The 22,376-nt window shown below is 37.2% G+C and overlaps 1 protein-coding gene and 1 pseudogene across 1 annotated transcript; both read right to left on the bottom strand.

Annotated features, from left to right (window-relative positions):
• Positions 1-663: 663 nt before the first annotated feature.
• LOC114108451 (olfactory receptor 14C36-like) lies at positions 664-1,598 on the bottom strand (annotated as a pseudogene).
• Positions 1,599-16,642: 15,044 nt separating this feature from the next.
• On the bottom strand, positions 16,643-17,575 carry LOC114108452 (olfactory receptor 14C36-like). The gene has a single exon (XM_027956083.2). The coding sequence runs from the start codon at positions 17,573-17,575 to the stop codon at positions 16,643-16,645; it is 933 nt and encodes a 310-aa protein (XP_027811884.2).
• Between the last annotated feature and the right edge of the window lie 4,801 nt (positions 17,576-22,376).

Genomic DNA, 22,376 nt, shown 5'->3' on the forward strand with positions numbered 1-22,376 from the left:
GCAAATCCAGTTGTCCTGTGGGCTGCTTTAATGGAGGGATGTCTTGAGCCCCGAGTTTTAGCAAGCACAGTGTGAAAACGGTTTTCTAGAGGACAGACTAGAGCAATACTGATCCCTGCAGCCAAAAGCAGCCTGTCTGCTCCAGGCACACTCCTGAGCATGCTCAGACTCATGTTCACCATGCACCACAGTCCTGCTCAGTGGTCAGTAGACAATGCTGTTGAGCCTAAAGCGATCTCCTGGCTACTCAGTAAAGATTTTTCATTTGAACTTATACTTTCACACCCTCTCACATGCAGAGGAAAACATAGACAAAACAACTTTTACTCTGATTTTTAATCATTTTATTTGTGACTGTGAGAAAATATATTATTGCCAAAATGTGTAAAGCTATTTACATAACTCAGCATGTTCTCTGAGATATTGTGTAACTTTTAAATATATTACTGCTTTATATTTTTATAGCTCAACCTATTGTCATTTTATGAAGGATAAATAGATATAAAAGTGTAAATCACATTAGTATTATGTTACATTTTTCTATACTTGGTCTTAATAAGGTGATACTAGGGTATTAGTGTAACATGGAAAGCCCAGATATGAAGAGATTTATCCAATTATAAACTATAACCAGTAAAATAAGGATGATGCTGAAACACATCTTTATCGTTTCCCTGAGAACAACTGTCTTTGCATTATTCTCCTTACAGCTTCCTTTACCTGCTTGTTCCAGAGACTGTAGATGAGAGAATTCAAGAAGGGAGGAACCATGGTGTAAAAGGCAGAAAGAACCATGTCCTGGAGTGTGTCAGAGGTTGCTGAGGACCTCAGGAACACACCTGTGATGGAACCGAGGAAGATGGACACCACGAGGATGTGAGGGGTGCAGGTGGAGAAGGCCTTCCCTGCTGCTCTGGTGGGAAATTTCAGCACAGCAGAAAATATGTGAATATATGACATGATTATTATAGCAAAGCAGTTCCCACCAATGATTATAATAGAGACAAGAATAAGGACCATGTTGCTGGTGGTGTCAGAGCAGGAGAGCCTCAGCAGAGAGGGGACGTCACAGAAGAACTGATGGGCCATGTTTGATTGGCAGAAGGACAGCCGGAATGTGTTCCCAGTGTGTACACCTGCATACAGCAGACAACTGAGCAGGGAAGTCAGGGTCATGCAGACACAAAACTGGGGGTTCATGATGAGCAGGTACTGGAGGGGCTGGCAGGTGGCCACATAGCAATCCCAGGCCATGATGGTGAGAAATAGCATCTCCACATATGCACAAAAAATGACCAAGAAGATCTGTGTTGCACAGCCAGCCACTGAAATGGACCTTTGCCAAGTGAGAGAGTTGACACAGGCATTGGGGACAGTGATGGAAATGTAGCACATGTTCAAGATGGACAGATTCCTGAGACAGAAGTACATGGGTGTGTGCAATTCTGGTCAGCAGTGGTGACAGTGACGATAAGAAGGTTCTCTAACAAGGTACCCAGGTAGGTCACTGGGAATACTGTGAAATAGAGGAAACTCAGATTCCATCCATCAAAAGAGCCCAGGAGGAGAAATTCCATTATCATGGTGACATTGGCCATTTACTAGAAATTTTGATTGTTCTGGGAAGATAAAGAGAGAAGAGAATAATAGGAAGCAAATCATGATTAATATAATTCATTTACATGTCCATATCTATGGTATTTTCTTGTATTTTACAGTTGCTTTCTCTGCAGAGGAAGGTCACTCTTGGTTTTCTGACATGTTTAATCATTTCTGAGCAGAGTGAACCTCCCAGTGCAGGTCTGGATATCTGTAGCCCAGGGTCTGGGCCTGACCTGCAAGGCTTGTCCTCAGCTCCCCATCAGACATTCCTGACCTCCTGAGACTCCATGCAGAGCACTTCCAGGGTTGCCCACTTCCACTTCAGCATGCCACCTATGTGACAGTTTTTTTTTTAATCTTCTGTAATTTAGTTACATTCATTCTCTTTCATGAACCACAGCTGACAAGATTGATCTAGCACTCTCTCCAGTGCTAATAATGTTTTTTTAAAATGGTTTTTAATTGTAGTTAGACACAATACCTTCATTTATTTATTTATTTTTATATGGTGCTGAGAATCGAACCCAGGGCCTCACTCATGGTAGATCATGTAGTATTGCTCTACCACTGACCCACAAACTTAGGCCCGAATAATAATGTTTATACTCAGTGTTTTTACTCTATGAAATTTGATTCCTTTTTACATAAGAATTTTCTTTGGTCTCATTGACACCTTCCTTTATATTTGTTTCTTCTCAATTGTACCATGATCATTTAAAAAAATATTGACTCTAAATCCTACTATCTCATAGGTTCAACACTTCTGAAGGAGCTCAGACCGGCTCAGTCCCATGTCACCTACATGGTCTTTCCTCAGCCCCCCAAAAACCTGGGTTCTACTCAGCACCTTGCCAGGTTAACCACACTACCTTTAGAAAGATCACCTTCCTGGGAGCCTGCCTGAGCTCCTCTGGAAGAGTATATGGTCTCCTGTGTTGTAGATAGAAGGTCAGACTCAGGTAGGTTGCTGTGAATTTCATTGTGTGAAGTTTAAGGGGACCTATTCAGGCTACCTATCAATCTGCTTCTTGTCTCCCTGTCCATTCTTTCCTGACACAAACCTGACCACACTCCTGAGGAACCTCATTGTTCACACCTGAAAGAGCCCCCTTTTCTACTATGACAGAATGTTTTAATTTTTCCCATTAGTATATTTTTGACCTGAGAGGAGGCTCAAAATCAACTTTTCTTCTGAATCTTTCTTCATATCTCTAAATTTTCCACTTTTCTATTTTTATTAAAAATTGACATATCATAGCAAATTGTAATTAATCAGTTAGTAATTGTCACCCCCAAATACTGGTTCAAATCATTAAATTTTGGATCATGTAGTATTTGTCTTTATCCACATGTAGTTGCTATTAAATGACTCTCTGTATAATAGTCAATAAATAGATAGATTGCGATATTATTGACTTGCTAATAATCTAGACTGACTTTCTTTATTCTACTGCTTTACCTCTGAAGGGCTCCCAAACAGTATCTGGAACCTCTTCACCACTGTAACAAACATAGCACATGCTGATTTGAAATAATGAAATCAAATGCTTCCTTTTGTGCATTTGAAGATAAGATATCTTTAAAGCAGTAATTGCTCAACAGATATTTACTGATGACACAAATATGGCCACATCTATTCCGGATACTGGACTTAAGGGAAAGAAGAAAATTATTGGTGTTTTCTACTTAATTTGATTACTCTGGAAGAGAGGAATTTGATAAAAAACTATGTAAAAATGCAAATAAATATAAAAAGTTCAGAAGGTGATTGGTGATGAGACAAATCAGTATGCACATGTGCCAGGATTCTCACACTTCATGCAGATTTCAGGAACTGCAGGCATTTGTTGTTGTTTTCTTTATCACCTCAAGACATTTGTCTCAAATCTAAGATGGAAAAGCGACACTCAGGAGTGAGTACTTGGCAGATCCAAATGCATCTTTGTCTTATTTTAGTTCTGCTCAGCAAATTGCAAGCTCATCCAGAGATTCAGCTATCTCAGGAGACAAATGGTTAATTCTGTGAAGAAAACAGCAAGGACAGAGAGTCCTTGAAATTGCATTATGGTATCTGCTGTGATTTCCAGGGTTGCAACAGGAACACAGGGATAATGGTGGATGTCTGCAGGGTGCAACCAAATAGAGTGTGTAATTATTCTTCAAGCTGATTCTTGTTGGCTTAAAATCCGTTTTTTTAAACATACTCTTACTGATACTATATTGAGAAAAGGCACAAAATAGTCTGCACAGGTATTTCATATAAGACAAATAAATATATTCAAATTAAGTCAAAAATATAACATGCAAAATAGCTGATAGACAATAGATAAGTAGGTAGGAACTTATTTATGTAAATTATATCCATTCAACTAGATCAATAACTGTAGAAACAGTGTTCTTTGAAGTATTATGAATTCATCAATCTTGGCTTGTTGTACTGATTACATTTATGTTCTCTCTTTCAACAATTTTTAGCATTTTTTTAACTAATGATATATAAGGTATGACTATGAGGATCTCTGTGTCCATTGGTAAAAATACAAAAATTGATATTATACAACATTTGGAGATGCATATGAACTTCAGGACATATAGATATCACCTCAATATTTATCAATGGTTTATCAATTGTACAAGTTAATAATGTTAAAATGGAAAAATATAATTTAGAAAATAATTAACACCTTTATCTTCCAAACTAAATAATCCTTTGCCATGTTGAAATGATCTATTTATTACTCATTTCCTTATTTTAAACACTGTCAAAAAAATATGAGAAGTGAAAACACCCAGTTTTCACCACTTTCAGAGGAAACACTTGGGGAAATCCCTCTTTATGTTCCTGGCATTAAGACCTGCTAACCTGTCCTCATATATATTTATGTGTTTCTCATTTCCACCTAGTATTTGTGTTATTTTTTACATTCATCTAATTGTTTGTACAAGGAAATTTTATATTAGGCATTTCTTAGCCTGTAAATGTGGATGCAGTCCTGAGACCCACTAAAATTATTGTGGTGCAGATATCTGAACTAAAGCCTGTTTGCTATTTAAAATATCTCTCTTCCTGAAGAAATGATATGTTTGAAGTCTACCGTAATTGAATAAGGCCCTATGTAGAAATTAAGGTGTGGTTCCTGTATTTGCATTGCCTCATGTTACACAAAAGGATGGATCAGCGCTTCCAGGGCTCAACCCACCTCCTCCAGCAATGCGCCCAAATGCCTACAGCCACCACCCAGGCAATTCATTCAAACTTGGAGGGTCTGATTATGTTGTAGCTCTCACAATCCAATCATTTTATCTTTTGAAATTTTACTGCCTCAACACAGGAATTTTGGGAAGACACCTCACAACAGAACTGTAACATTTCAATACTGATACTCCAAAACTCATGTCCACTTCACAATGGAAAGTGAACTCATTCCATTCCAAGGCATCTATGGCCCTAATAATTTCAGCATTGCCCAAAACTCTAAGTCCAAAATCTCACCTGAAACTGAGGGGGAAAATTATTGGATATGAGCCCTTATAAAAATCAAAAGAAAGTTACCTACATCCATATCCATTGGCCGAGAGTAAACCATCCCATTCAAAAATTAAATAATAGGGGAAAATAAACTCTGGATTGTCCCAGAGGGATACCAAAACCCTACTGAGCAAATAGGTCATACAAGTTCACCTGTAATTACTCGCTTAGCATCTAGGGCCATTGAATGCAAGCTGTTATTTCCAAAGGGCCTTGTAATTTCTGTACTTTTGTCTTTGCCAGTTATAGAGCAAACCAATGTCTTTTATTTTGGCTCTTATTCTTATAATATAATATAATATAATTTCTGCAGTGAGCACCTTTTCTTGGAAGAGAGTCCACGCTACATCCATGTATTAATAATTGGAGAATAAATTCCAACACTTGGCTTCACCTACAGAGCCTCACATTTCACCCTGTCAGGGGTAGCCTGCAGTGCCTCAGAAATTGCTATAATTTGCTTGACCTCCTTTCTTCAAAATGACAGTAGAAGTCTCCATGACTCCTGGACTTGAGCACCCTGCCTAATTTTGGCCAATTTCTGCATATGTTTCATACCACACCAATTGATGGGGCTTTGCATTATTTGATACATAATGTGAGCTATAATGAAGTCCTTATATCAATATTTCTTTCTTTTTCTCTTTTGACTCAAGGTCTTTCAAATAAAATATAAGTTAAATATCCAAAATTATACCCCAAAGGTCACCTCTCAATAGGACTGGTGGTTGCAATTCAATTTCTTTCCATCCTTATCTGTTAAATGTAAACTTCATTTATTTGGCCACCTCAGCTCTCGAAAAACTCATAAATTTAGATTCAGTAAGCCATAGTTGAAGAGGAAATGATGTAAAGGTTGAGTTTGCAGAATTTATCTGGGATTCTCTGAAGGTCCTTTGCTCTAGCAGGAAACATTGGAGCAATGAGAACCAAAAGCCATTGACATAGTGTGTGGATGGAGCCTCAACTCTGGTGGATCTTGTCAGAGTAAATCAAGCCTTCGCACATCAGACAGCACTGGGGTGCTCATTGGCTTCTACTGCAAGTATTCCCTTGTTGGAAAATTTAAAAAAATGCCTTTATTAATCAATCACATATATTTAGGCTTTCATATTTTCCTAGGTTATAAATACATTTTTATTTTTCTCCACATTTTCCTATTAGTGCATTGGTGTACAAAATTGATTGTTTAGAATTTGGAAGTGAATACACTGACTGTTTTTGGTATAAATATTTTTTTCCTAATTTTGTTATATAAGTACTCTTGGTAACATGATATTGAGCCTATGTCAGTCATAATTAATGATTAACAAAGCACATGACAATGAGAACACTAAAATATTTGGAGACAAATAACTCATGTAAGAAAATGAGCTGCCACAAACTGGACAAAGGGGTGCACACCTGCAATCCCACACATGAGGAGGCTGATGAACAATGACCACAGGTTTGAATCTAGCCTCAGAAACTCCTGGAATCCCTAAGCAATTTAGCAAGACCCCATTTTCTGTGATACAATGTGGCACATTAGAAATAAATCACTGGGTGAGTCTTGAAGTAAGACATTAAGTTTATTAGATGATGGGTAGGAATGGCAGATAGAAAGTCAGATCTGCATCCTTCAACTTTTTGCAGAAGGTTGGGTTCATTTTTATAGCCCCAAACTACAAGCTACCAGTAAGTCAAAACCATAGTAACATGGGGAGTGGGTCAGAGTTACCCAGTTCAGGGTACAGTATGCAGCCCAAGAAAAGTAGGAATTAAAATGAGACCAACTTACATATGTATTTCCTAATAATACACTGTGAAAGAATAATTGAAACATTTTTTTAGCCTTATATGTTGCCACACAGGGTGTGCTTGGCAGGAGGTGCGTTACATAGGCAGGGTTTTCTAATGAGAGAAGCGTTTCTCATATGAAATGGTGTTTTAGGGTAAAATAAAGTTTGTCTGGTCAAAGCATATATAGATTGTCCCACAATAGAACCAGAAAAAAAAGTTTGGTTCAGTCCTGCTGAGCACAAACAACAGCAACAACAACCAAAAAGATGGCCAGAAATGCACCTAGAGGTTTATTTCAAAAATTCCAAAAAAAACTGAGAGAAATTTTCCAGTTTACACGGGTCAGACAGTGAGGCCAGACAATTCCTGGCCACTTTTTCTTAATGATAAGGCATGACTCATTATCATAGTTATTATAGAAGTTTGATGTGTGGGATGAAAACCCTTAGAAAGCTTACCTGCAACTCAGCCCCATGTTTGTGTCCCCCAAACTAGACCACTTGTAGACTTAATAAAAGATTGGCATCCATAACAGCTCAGGGATCCCAAGGTGATCTTCCCCAGTGGATGGATTTTTTTGTTGGTTCATGATGGATGTAACCTTTGCTCTCTCTTTTCTTCATGGACAAGGAGTATCTTCCTTTTTTAAATATTTTAAATAGAGAAACATATCATATGTGATTATCTTTACATTTATTATTATAAAGTCTTAAGGATTTGATTTTTATATATTTTTAAAGTAATTAAATTGACACAATTTTGTATCACAGTTTGACAGCAGCTTATGTGACTGTACATTATCTTCATGTTTTATTTGTAAAGATTTCCTCTGTGACAGTAACTGATGAAACATTAATATATATCATTAGAAATTATTTTAGACAATATATTGGATCATATTTATGTATTAAAATGGATTGATAAAATTAAACTTTTATGAAGGATCCATGCTAATAATAGGGTAAAAACAAAATAATATGCTATAAAATAACTGAGATTCTAGTAAGGTGATAATAGGGTTGGCAGGGTAACTTGTAAAGCCCACATTAGAAGAGCATTTGATCTCATTTAACTCCACTCAGTGAAATGAGGATTATGCTGAAAAGCATCTTTATCATTTCCCTGAGAACAACTATCTTTGCATCACTCTTCTCACAGTTTCCTTTACATGTCTGTACCTGAGACTTTATGTAAGATGCTTTAAGAAGGGAGCAGGCCATGATGGTGAGAAACAGAAATGAAACACATGCACAGAAAATGACTAAAAAGATCTGTGTTGCACAGCCAGCCACTGAAATGGTCCTGTTGCCACTGAGAGAGTTGACACAGGCATTGGGGACAGTGATGGAAATAGTTTCCCTAACAATGTGCCCAGTTAGGTCAGTGGGAATACTGTGAAGTAAAGGTAACTCAGATTACAGATATATGGAGAGCCAAGTGGGATAAATTCAGTAACCATGGTGGAATTGGCCACTTAGTGGAAATTCTGGTTGTCTAGAAGATAAAGAGATAAGAGAGAGGAAGCAAAATTATGATTAATACAAGTACTTGGTTCTGGGTTTGTAGCTCTGTGGTAGAGCACTCGAATATCATGTGTGAGCCACTGGGATTGATTCTTAGCACTGTATATAAATAAAATATAAATAAATAAATTATAAATATTCCTAGACAACTGAAACATATTTGAAAAAGAATACAATTAGTTTACACATTCATGTCCAACGTGTTTTCTTGTACTTTTTAGAAGCCTTCCCTGCAGAGGAAGGTTACTCTTGGTTTTCTGATATATTTAATCATTTCTGAGCAGAGTGAACCTCCCAGTGCAGGTATGGAGGTCTGCAGCCCAGGGTGTGGGCTTGATCTTCAGGGCTTGTCCTCAGCTCCCCATCAGGCCTCCCTGCCTCCTGAGACTCCACGCAGAGCACATCCAGGGTGGCCCACCTCCTCTACCCCATTACCATGTGTGTCACAATGCATCCTGTTTTTCTCCATTTTAGTCACCTTCATTTTATTTCATTAATATAATTGTACAAATTATTTTCTCATTTTTTTATACACTTAATAATTCAAATCATAATTCAAAAACATTTTAAGTAAGAAATGATTTATAATGTTGGAGTATTTTTTCTCATGAACATGAAAAACAAATTTCCATGAGGAAAGTTCTCCACCAAACTTTCACATTCCAAGCTCACAGGTCTGGTGTTTCAGTAAACTGAGGTGACTTGACTGTACCTGGCTTCACTGCAGTCCCCTACTCTCCCTGCTGCTTCCCAGGACATGAGTGGTGCTGTCTCATGGTCACACACCATCAGACAGGCACCAGTTCCTGTTCCCACTGGGGATCCCTTTTCTTCTTCAATAGATCAGAATAAGGTCCTCATAGCCTCCAGGTGACATTCTCTTAAACTTTTACTTTTAACCTGTTGTGTTTTTATTTCATGTTCAGCACCATGAAGTTAAAGATTCCTTTGTCTAAAAATTAATTTGCCTTAGTCTTGTTGACATCTTCTATTATATTTCTTTCTTTCTATTTTCAATATTTTAATTTTGTTTATTCCTTTTTATGTGTTGCTGAGTATTGAACCCAGTGCCTCACAAGTGCAAGACAAGCACTCCGCCACTGAGCCACATCCCCAGCTCTATATTACTTTCTTCACAATATCATAATAATACAAAAAGTTCCTGACCAAATACACTGAAAGGAAGATTTGTCTCATAGTTCATCATTTCCATAACAGCTCAGACCACTTCAATCCCAGGTCATCTCCATCATAATCTCCTCAGGGCTCTGTCATCCTGGGTCCTCCTCAGCACCTTGACAGGTTAAACACATTCACCCTTAGTAAAATGACCTTCCTGCTAAGCCTGCCTGGGCTCCTCTGGAAATATGTGTGTCTCCCGGGGTAGATGGTGGGTGGCCAGACACAGATAAGGTGCAGCTATTGCACAGTGAGGGTGAAGTTCAAGAGGTCCTACTCAGCCTCTGAAGTAGGACGAAATATATCATCTTGAAAGCACACACAGAAATATTGGTAAGAAACCATAAGCAGAACATTCAAGATATATGGAATAGCATAAAAAGACCAAATTTAAGAGTTATTGGGATAGAAGAATGCATAGAGTTCCAAACCAAAGGAATAAACAATCTATTTAATGAAATAATGTCAGAAAACTTTCCAAACATGAAGAATGAATTGGAAATCCAAATTCAAGAAGCCTACAGGACATCAAATGTACAAAATCACAAAAGATCCACACCAAGGCACATTATAATAAAAATGCCAACATACAGAATAGGAGAGAATTTTAAAAGCCATGAGAAAAAAGAATCAGATTACAAATAGGGAAAACCAATTAGAATAATAGCAGATTTTTAAACACAGACTCTAAACGCTAGAAAATCCTGGAACAACATATATCAAGCTCTGAAAGAAAATGGATGCCAACCAAGAATCTTCTATCAAGCAAAATTAAGCTTTAGATTTGATGAAGAAATAAAAACTTTTCATGATTAAAAAAAAAAAAGTTACAAGAATTTACAGCTAGAAAACTGGCACTACAAAACATCCTTGGAAACATATTCCATGAAGAGGAAACAAAAAACAACAAAGAAATCAGCAGAGGGAGGTAGGACCCTAAAGGAAAAACTAATCAAAGAAGAAAATCAAGTCAAGTTAAATAACAAAAGTAAGTATATTTGGCTGGGAATACAAAACATATCTCAATAATAACCATGAATGTTAATGGCTTAAACTCACCAATCAAAAGACATAGGCTAGTAGATTGGATTAAAAAAATCAACAATATGCTGCCTCCAGGAGACTCATCTGATAGAAAAAGACATCCACAGACTGAAGATGAAAGGTTGGTAAAAATCAAACCACTCTCATGGCCTGCGGAAGTAAGCCAGTGTTTCCATCCGTGTATCAAAGAAAGTGGACTTTAAGCCAAAGTTAATCAAAAGGGAAAATGATGGAAATTATATACTGCTCAAGGGAACCATACCAACAAGCCACAACAATCATAAATATATATTCACCACAATCATAAATATATTTTCCTCAAACAATGGATCATCTATGTTCATCAAATTTTTCTCAAGTTCAAGAGTCAAATTGACCAAAACACAATAATCTTGGATGGCTTTAACACACGTCTCTCACACCTAGATATATCTTCCAAACAAAAATTGAATAAAAAACCTATAGATCTCAATAATACAATTAATAACTGTGACTTAACTGACATATATAGAATATTTCAACTGCCATCAAGTGGATACACCATCTTCTCAGCAGCACATGGATCCTTCTCTAAATTAGACCTTATAATAAGCCACAAAACAACTCTTAGCAAATACAAACAGTAGAGATACTACCCTGCATTTTATCAGATCATAATGGAATGAAATTGGAAATCAATGATAAATTAAAAAATAAAAATTACTCCCACAACCGCCTACTGAACAATATGCTACTGAATGAACAATGGGTTGCAGAAGATATCAGGAAGAAAATTGAAAAATTTCTAGAGATAAATGGAATATAGACACAACATATTGTAATATCTGTGAAACTATGAAAGCAGTACTAAGATGTAAGTTCATTGCATGGATTTTATTCCTTAAAAGAAGAAAAAGTCAACAAATGAATGACCTCACACTACATCTCAAAGCCCTAGAAAAAGAAGAACAAATCAACACCAAAAGCAGTAGAAGGCAAGAAATAATCAAAATTAGAGCTGAAATCAATGAAATCAAAGCAAAAGAAACAACTGAAAAAAACTAACAAAACAAAAAGTTGGTTATTTTTTTATTATTAGTTGTTCAAAACATTACATAGCTCTTGACATATCATATTTCATACATTTGATTCAAGTGGGTTATGAACTCCCATTTTTTCCCCGTATACAGATTGCACAATCACATCGGTTACACATTCACATTTTTACATACTGCCATACTAGCCTCTGTTGTATTCTGCTGCCTTTCCTATCCTCTACTATCCCCCCTCCCCTCCCATTCCCTCCTGTCTTCTCTCTCTACCCCATCTACTGTAATTCATTTCTTTCCCTTGTTTTTTTCCCCTTTCCCCTCACTTCCTCTTATATGTAATTTTGTATAACGATGAGGGTCTCCTTCCATTTCCATGCAATTTCCCTTCTCTCTCCCTTTCCCTCCCACCTCTCCTCCCTGTTTAATGTTAATCTTCTTCTCAAAATCTTCCTCCCTGCTCTGTTCTTAGTTGCTCTTCTTTTATCAAAGAAGACATTTGGCATTTGTTTTTTAGGGATTGGCTAGCTTCACTTAGTATAATCTGCTGCAGTGACATCCATTTCCCTGCAAATGCCATGCAAAAAGTTAGTTCTTTGAAAAAATAAATAAAATTGACAAAGCATTAGCCATGCTAATGAGGAGAAGGAGAGAGAAAACTCAAATTACCAGCATATGTGATGAAAAAGGTAATATCACAACAGATTCTACAGAAATACTGAGGATAATTAGAAATTATTTTGAAAACATATTCTTCAATAAAGTAGAGGATGGTGAAGGCATTGACAAATTTATTAAGTCATACAATTTGCCCAGAATGAACCAGGATGATATGCACAATTTGAACACACCAATATCAAGGGATGAAATGGAAGACACCATCAAAATTCTACTACCAACCAAGAAAATCCCAGGACTGGATGGATACACAGCCAAATTCTACAAGACCTTTAAACAAGAAGTAATACCAATACTCTTCAATTTATTGTAAATAGAAAAAGAGACAGCACTCCCAAACTCATTCTATGAGGCCAATATCATCCTGATTCCAAAACCAGCCAAAGACACATCAAAGAAAGAAAACTTCAGACCAATGTCTCTAATGAACATAGATGAAAAAATTCTCAAAAAAATCTTGCAAATCAAATACAAAAACATATCAAAAAGATAATGCACCAAGATCAAGTGGGATTCATCCCAGGGATGTAAGGTTGGTTCAACATACAAAAATCAATAAATGTAATTCATCACATCAATAGACTTAAAGATAAAAATCATATGATCATCTCAATAGATCCAGAAAAAGCATTTGACAAAACATACCTCCTTCGTGTTCAAAACACCTGGAAAACTAGGTATAACAGGAACATATCTCAACATCATAAAGGCTATCTATGCTAAGCCCCAGGCCAACATCATTCTAAATGGAGAAAATTGAAAGCATTCCCTCTAAAAACTGGAAGAAGACAGGGATGCCCTCTTTCACCACTTATATTTAACATAATTCTTGAAACACTGGCCAGAGCAATTAGGGAGATGAAAGAAATTAAAGAAATACTCACAGGAAAACAAAAACTCAAATTGGCACTATTTGCTGACAATATGATTCTATACCTAGAAGATCCAAAATGCTAGACCAGAAAACTTCTAGAACTAGTAAATGAATTCAGAAAAGTAGCAGGATATAAAATCAACACCCATAAATAAAAGGCATTTCTGTATATCAGTGACAAATCCTCTTAGAAGGAAATGAGGAAAACTAATCCATTCACAATAACCTAAAAAAAAAGGTACTTGGGAATCAACTTAACGAAAAAGGTGAAAGATCTATACAATGACAAATACAGAACTCTAAAGAGAGAAATCAAAGAAGATCTTAGAATATGTAAAGATCTACTTTCCTCTTGACAAGCATAATTAATATAAAAATAACCATACTACGAAAAGCACTATACAGACTTAATGCAATTCCAATCAAAATCCCAATGGCATTCCTCATAAAAATAGAAAAAGCAATCATGAAATTCATCTGGAAATATGAGACCCAGAATAACTAAAGTAATCCTTAGCAGGAAAAGTGAAGCAGGTAGCATCACTATACAAAACCTTAAACTATACTACAGAGCAATAGAAACAAAAAGAGCAGGGTATTGGCACCAGAAAAGACTAGTTGACCAATGGTACACAATAGAGGACACAGAGACTAGCCCACAAAATTACAATTATATTAGACAAAGGTACCAAAAACTTGCATTAGAGAAAAGATAGCCTCTTCAAAATATGGTGCTGAGAAAACTGAAATGTTATACACAACAAAATGAAATTAAATCTCTGTCACCATGCAAAAAACTTTACAAAAGTGGATCAAGGACCTAGGAAATAAACCAGAGGACCTGAGCCTAATAGAAGAAAAAAATAGGCCCTAATTTTCATCACATGGTATTAGGCCCCAACTTCCTAAATAAGACTCATATAGTGCAAGAATTAAAACTAAGAATCAATAAATGGGATGGATGGATTCAAACTAAAGTGTTTCTTCTCAGCAAAAGAAATAATCTGTGAGGTGAATACAGAGCCTACATCTGGCAGCAAATTTTTACCTTTCATACATCAGGTAGAGCACTAATCTCTAGAGTATTTAAAGAACTCAAAAAGCTAAACACCAAAAAGCAAATAATCCAATCAATAAATGGCCAAAGACCTGAACAGACACTTCTCAGAAGAGGATATACAATAAATGAACATATTTATGAAAAATGTTCATCATTGCTAGCAATTAGAGAAATGCAAGTCAAAATTACCCTAAGATTTTATCTCTCTCATTTAATAATGCCAGCTATTATGAAGACACACAACAATAAGAGGTGGCGAGGATGTGGGGGGAAAGGTACACTCATACATGGATGGTGTGACTGAAAATTGGTGCAGCCAATATGGAAAGCAGTATGGAGATTCCTTGGAAAACTTGGAATTGGACCACCATTTGACCCAGCTATCCCTCTTTTCAGTCTATATCCAAAGGACTTAAAAATAGCATTCTACAGCAACACAGCCACATCAATGTTTATAGCAGCACAATTCACAATAGCTAAACTGTGGAACCAGTCTAGATGCCCTTCAGTAGATGAAGGTATTAAAAAAAGTGGCATGTACACACAATGGAAAATAACTCAGCAGTAAACCACAATAATATCATGGCATTTGCAGGTAAATGGATGGCATTGGAGAAGATAATTCTAAGTGAAGTTAGCCAATCCCAAAAAACAAATGCCGAATGTTTTCTCTGACATAAGGAGATTGATTCATAGTGGGTAGGGAGGGGGAGCGTGGGAGGAATAGATGAACTCTAGATAGTGAAGAGAGATGGGAGGGGAAGAGAGGGGGCAGGGTATTAGCAAGGATAGGACAGAGGAATGGGAGGGGAAGGAGGGAGCAGTGTGTTAGCAAGGTTGGCAGAATGTGAGGGACATCATTATCCAAAGTACATGTATGAAGACATGAATTGGCGTGAACATACTTTATATACAAACAGAGATATAAAAAATGTGCTGTCTATGTGTAATAAGAAATAAAATGCATTCTGCTGTCACTTATTTAAAAAAAATAAAAAAAATTGTGCTCTATATGTGCAGTATAGATCATAATGAATTCTGCTGTCATATATAACAAATTAAAATTTAAAATAAATAAATAAATATAACACTACCAACAACAAAAACAACAAAATGACTATCACAAATAAAGATAGAAGTTTACATTACAAATTCGAGAAAAGTTAGAGGAAATGTAAGAGTTGGCATAGCCCAGACACATGTGCCAGGCAACTATGGTCCATTTCTCCATGATTATTAGGACTAAGTCATTAGCACAACACTACAGGAGTAAGATGTGTGGAAGACAAACATCAGAAAGCTGACTTCAATTCATGGACAAAATCAAAGATTGGCCCCTGTCATGGCCAAAGAAGCACAGGCTCCTGCTCCCTGTGGAAAGATGTGAATGTTGGGACACAAGGTGCATTAACCATTGCTCTCTCTTTACTTCAAGAAAGAAGTCTCTTCTTCTTGCCTGGTCCAGATGGAGAAAAATATTACTGTTAAATTCTTTACATTTTGGCTATAACTTCTTTAGGATTTGATTTTTTATATATTTTAAAAGTAAATAAATTGACAAATTATGTATCACAGTCTTTACAAGTTGGTTCTACACTGTTCTGAATAAGAGCAAATTATATAAGAATAAATTATCTCCTAGAGTTTTCTTTGGTGTCAGTACTAGATATAGGTAATTGACATATGGGTTGATTCTTTAAAATATATAACCACAAATGATTTCATCAAATATATTGAATTATATTTAATCATTAAAAGATGCATTGATGAAATTACACATTCTATTATAGGTCCATGGAAATGGAAGGAGACCCTCAGGGTTATACAAAATTATATACAAGAGGAAGTGAGGGGAAAGGGAAAAATAATACAAGGGGGAGAAATGAATGCCAGTAGAGGGGGTAGAGAGAGAAGAGGGGAGGGGAGGGGAGGGGAGGGGAGGGGGGATAGTAGAGGATAGGAAAGGCAGCAGAATACAACAGACACTAGTATGGCGACATGTAAATCAATGGATGTGTAACTGATGTGATTCTGCAATCTCTATACGGTGTAAAAATGGGAGTTCATAACCCACTTGAATCAAAGTGTGAAATATGATATATCAAGAACTATGTAATGTTTTGAACAACCAACAATAAAAAATTTAAAAAAAATAAAATAAATCAGTCCCAAAAAGAAATGATATGTTAAGTCACAGAAATATACCTTATGAAATAACTCAGCTTCTAATAATGTAATAGAAAGGTAGACAAGGTAACTTGTAAAGCACAAATATGAAGAGTATTGTATCTAATTAAGAAACATGATCAATGAAATTAGCATGATGCTGAAACGTTATCTTTATCATTTCCCTAACAACAACTGTCTTTGCATTACTCTCCTCACAGCTTCCTTTACCTGTTTATTCCTGAGACTATAGATGAGAGGATTCAGGAAGGGAGGACTCATGGTATAAAAGGCAGAGAGAACCATGTCCTGGAGGGTGGCAGAGGTTCCTGAGGACCTCAGGTACACACCTGTGCTGGAACTGAGGAAGAAGGACACCATGAGGATGTGAGGGGTGCAGGTGAAGAAGGCCTTCCCTGCAGCTCTGGTGGGAAATTTCAGCACAGCAGAAAATATGCGAATATATGACATGGCAATAAAAAGGAAGCAGCCACCACAAATGACCACAGCAGAGACAAGAATAAGGACCACATTGCTGGTGGTGTCAGAGCAGGAGAGCCTCAGCAGAGAAGGGACGTCACAGAAGAACTGAGGGACCACGTTTGACTGGCAGAAAGACAGCCGGAATGTGTTCCCAGTGTGTACACCTGCATACAGCAGACCACTGAGTAGGGAAGCCAGGGTCATGCGGACACAAAACTGAGGGTTCATGATGAGGGGGTACTGGAGGGGCTGGCAGATGGCCACATAGCGGTCCCAGGCCATGATGGAGAGAATCAAAATCTCTACATATGCACAAAAAAGGACCAAGAGGATCTGTGTTGCACAACCAGTCACTGAAATGACCCAGTTGATAGTGAGAGAGTTGACACAGGCATTGGGGACAGTGATGGAAATGAAGCACATGTCCAAAATTGAAAGGTGCCTGAGGAAGAAGTACATGGGTGTGTGCAGGTTCTGGTCAACAGTGGTGACAGTGACAATGAGAAGGTTCCCTAACAAGGTACCCAGATAGGTCATTGGGAATACTATGAAATAGAGGAAACTCAGATTCCAGCCATCAGGAGACCCCAGGAGGAGAAATTCAGTTACCATGGTGGAATTGGCCATTTGCTGGAAAATCTGGTTGCCTGGAAGATAAAGAGATAAGAGAGAGGAAGGAAAAAATAATTAATACAATTGTTTTACATATTTATGTCCAGATTATTTTCTTGTATTTTGCATTAGCTTTCCTTACAGAGGAAAGGTCACTCTTTGTTTTCTGATATTTTTAATCATTTTTAAGCATAGTGCACCTCCCAGTGCAGGAGTGGAGGTCTGCAGCCCAGGGTCTGTGGGTGATGTTCAGAGCTTGTCCTCAGCTCCTCATCAGGCCTACTTTGACCTCCTGAGACTCCCATGCAGAGCACTAGCAAGCATTGGTCACCTTCTTTCCTGTTTGAGACCTGTGTGACAGTGTGTTCTTTAATGCTCTGTAACTTAGTTACCTCATTGTCTTCCATAAATGAATGTTCACCACTTTTTTGCCTTTGTATCCACACTGAATAATTCAAATTATAATTTATAAATATTTTTGTAGGTATGGTTTCAGAGACTTTATCATCATGGACATAAAAAACTCATACATGCTCACCAGACCTGTTTCAGCTCCCCCAGGGGCTATTTTTTTTTCCTCCAGCAGATCAGTGTAAGGTCTTTAGAGACTGAAATTTTTACCTTAATATGTTTTTACTCAGTGCTCAGCACCATGAAGTTGAAGATTCTTTTGTCTAGACAACCATTGTTCCTTTTCTTTTTGACACCTCTTCTTGTTTACCAATCTTCTTAAAGTTATCATAAGTGTACAGAAAGATACTGACTGCATACCCTAAAAGGAGTTTTGCACATAGATATAGCACTCCTGCAGCATCTCAGACTGGTTCAAACCTTTGTCACCAAAATCATTATCTCCTCAGCCCTCTGCAACCTGGGTCCCCCTCAGCACCTTGCCAGGTTAACCACACTCACCCTTAGAAAAGAGACCTTCCTGATGAGCCTGCCTGGGCTTCTCTGAAAATGTGTGTGTCCCCCAAGGTCAGTTGTTGGGTGGCCAGACTCATGAACATTACTGTTAATTTCACAGTGTGGGTAAAGTTCAAGGGGTCCTACTTAATCTACCTGCAATCTTTTGCTAGCCCCTGACACAAACATGAACTCACACTTCAGTGACCTCCTTGTTCACAGCATATCCTTGATCTTGTTGACCGAGCCCCTTTTCTACCAAGACATAATTGATTTAATTTTCACCATTAGTATGTACTGCTCTTTAAAGAGGCTGAAATTGCAATTTGCAGAGCAAAATAATTATGAATCTTAGATGCATTTGGACTCTAAATGCCAAGTACTCACTACTGAGTGTCTCCTGTTCTCCACAATGGTGCAGAACCACATCTCTCCATGGCTTCTCCCATCCACTGTGTGTGCAGCCAATGTGTATCTGTCCAGTCACCCCAGTGCCATGTGGGATGTGGGGAGCTCAGTCACCACTGCTTTATGTGAGCATGGTACCTGGCCCTAGGGAGCAGGGCCCCAGGGAGCCCAGAGCTCAGCCTGCAGAGGCAGCAGGAGGCCTGAGCCCTCTATCAGGCAGTGGAACCCACAGAGCCCAGGAGAGAGGAACTGGCAACATGCCAGCATGGATAGTGGATGACACATGGGAACTCCTCTGCTGGGTATTGACTTTAGTTGTTATTGACAAACAATGACACTGAAGAGAGACCTGATCATTCTCACTATGTGTGTTTTCATCTCTGCTCTCCTTCACCTCAGTGTGAGTTAGCAGTAGGTGTTTGTATGGATTAGTTAACATTAAGTGTGGTGGGCAGCTCTCACTCATTCACCAACCTGTAAGAGGGAAACATCTAAAACTGCCTCCAGTTCAGCAAAAGTTTCTCATCATTAAGATGAAATCCACATGATTTAAAATTAACCTTTGTAACAGTTTACAGTTCTCAAGTCAGTGTTAGTTACTGCACTGCATAAATGTACAATTTCCAGCTACATCTTTCTCCAAAATAATTTTTACTTCAAATTGACCACCTCACCCATTACACACATTGTCCATATTATCCCTAATTGCAGTCACTGGAAAACACTAAATGTATTCTGTATCTTTGACTTTATATATTTGTGAAATTTTGTATAAATAAAGTCACTCAGTATATGATGTGTATTCTGGCTGAAGTGAGTGTAACATCATTGAAATTAGTCCACCTTGTAGCATGTATCATTTGTTCATTTCTGAAAGATGAATGACAAACCATTATTTGCATATGCCAGAAATATTTTAATCAACATATCTCTTTGTGGACATATTTTTTCATTATCTAGTACAATTTGACTGATTTGTTTGGTTATCTTAAGTTTTGTCATATTTGACTTCTCTGGTAAACACTCTACACTCTCTATGATTATGTTTCGAAACACTTTCGGTGAGTTTTGCATTGCTGTGACAAAAATACCTGAAAAAAAACCAAAAAAACGCCAGGCACTGTGGTGCATACATATCATCCCAATAGCTCCTGAGGCTGAAGCAGGAGAATTGCGAGTTCAAAGCTAGTCTCAGCAACAGCAAGGCACTAAGCAACTCAGTGAGGCCCTGTCTCTAACTAAAATACAAAATAGGACTGAGGATATGCCTCAGTGGTTGAATGATCTTCAGGTTAAACCCCAGTATTAAAAAGAAAAATTCCTTAGATACTCTCATCCACTTTCCTGTTGTCTCTGTGTGAAATGCTTAGCATCTCTTTATGTGTTGGTATCTATTACAATTATACCTTCCGTGGCCCTAGTTTCTTAAACAGTCCCTTTAAAACTCTGATCCAATTTGTTTTTTACTGTACTAATATCAACAACTGCTTTTATTTTAAAATGCAATAAATCTCTGGCATCAATATAAATATTCTAAAGTCATTATAAAACTTAGAAAAGTCTGAATGTTCTGGCATAATATTCTCAGTCATGAATATTACCTTAAAACACACTATAGAATAAGTTACTACATTTTCTTCTTGGTTGCTAAACTCTCATGAAATTTCTAACTACGTGTTGTTCTAAGTCTTTTGTCTTCTGAAGTTTTGGTTCTACAAAACACTGAAAAAACATAATCATAATAAAGGCTCTAACAAGCACTCTTAAATATTGTTTCCTTAAAAGGTAGAGTTAATATTTCAGAAGAGCTCACTTTTCAATAGATATCTTTCACATAATTTATATTACTATAAAAAACCTATTTCTTTGTTCATGACTAATACACAAAGAGAATGGTTTTGTAAATTCTGCAGAAATTTTATACCATTCTCATGCACCTGCAGGGTTTTGAGCTATTTGACAAAAGATTTGAGATGTCACAAAGTTCTTATACCAATGTTTCCATTTTTCATATCTTTTGCTACCAGATCTTATGATCTTAAATATCTTAAATATCCAACAGCTTTTATCAAGAGGGACACCTTTCGATAGTACAGGTGTTTGCTTCTTAGTTTGAATCCATGCCACTTGTTGATTCTTAATTTTCCTTGTTGAGCTTTAGGAATCTTTTTAAGGAAGTCCAGTGGTAAGCTGACATGATAAAAAATTGGGCTGACTTTTGGAATGGAGTCAAACTAAAAAGCTTTTTCTCAGAAAAGAAACAAATAATAACATGAAGAGACATCCTACAGAACAAGAGAAAATCTTTACCATATTCAACTCAGGTAGTGTGCTAATCTCCCGGATATATAAAGAACTCAAAAAACTTAACTCAAAATATGAGAGAAAAAAGCAAATAATCCAATCAACAAATGGGCTAAATAACTGAACAGACACTGTACAAGAAGAAGAAATACAATTGATCAAAAAATATATGAAAAATGTTCAACATCTGTAGCAATTAGAGAAATGTAAACTAAAACTACTCTAAGATTTTTATCTCACTCCACTCAGAATGGAAATTATGAAGAATACAAATAAGCATTGGCAAGAAGGTGGGTAAAAATGTATACTCATACATTGCAGGCGGGACTACAAATTGGTGCAAACACTCTGGAAAAGAGTATAGAGACTCTGCAGAAAATTTAGAATAACAGAGTGGTTCTTTGTCCAAGCGTCCACATTTTTTATAACAATAGGTTACATTAGTTCATTAGTACCATAACCACATTATTATTTGGAGTATCAGTAAGGTTGCTTATTCTGCAGTTACATTTCACAGTTACAATATGCGATGTCAGGAGCGTTGTGCAGCTCTCCAGAAAGTCCTTTGTCTGAAGTTACTATTAGGAGGGCAGTTCCAAGAGCACCCTTGATAAAACATTGTAGTTTTCTAGCCAACAAATTCTTTTATTCCCAGGAGCTATGTGCCTAAGATCAAAATGGAAACCCTCCTGAAGAACATTGCTACAGTGGCCTGACATCCCCTGTCTTTAACCTGGAAGTTTTCCAGCAGCCAGGCAGCTTTGCACAGAAACTTGCTAGCCACCAAGCATGTGACAGTCATGAAGTTTATCAGAGACCCAATCTCAAACACAGAACTGCTACAAACCACCACTTGACCCAGCTATCCCACTCTTTGGTTTATATCTAAAGGAAAATGTCAGCAAACTATTGTGACACAGCCACATCAATATTTATGGCAGCTCAATTCACAATAGCTAAACTATGGAACAAACCCAGGTGCCCTTCAACAGAATGGATGAAGGAAATGTGGTATATATAAATGGAATACTACTCAGCATTAAAAAAGGATGATATTTGGCATTTGCAGGTAAATGGACAAAGCTGCAGAATATCATGCTGATGGAATAAGCCAATTCATAAAAACCAAAGGCCCAGTGTTTTCTCTTTTACACAGATGTTGATCTGTACTGGTGGGAGGGCTAGGGAAGAATGGAGA

This window comes from Marmota flaviventris (assembly GCF_047511675.1).
Source record: "Marmota flaviventris isolate mMarFla1 chromosome 5 unlocalized genomic scaffold, mMarFla1.hap1 SUPER_5_unloc_2, whole genome shotgun sequence".
NCBI classification, from domain to species: Eukaryota; Metazoa; Chordata; class Mammalia; order Rodentia; family Sciuridae; genus Marmota; species Marmota flaviventris.

Bases quoted from the DNA above. Each gene is read 5' to 3' on its own strand.
- LOC114108452 (XM_027956083.2), bottom strand. From the start codon at position 17,575: ATGGCCAATTCCACCATGGTAACTGAATTTCTCCTCCTGGGGTCTCCT.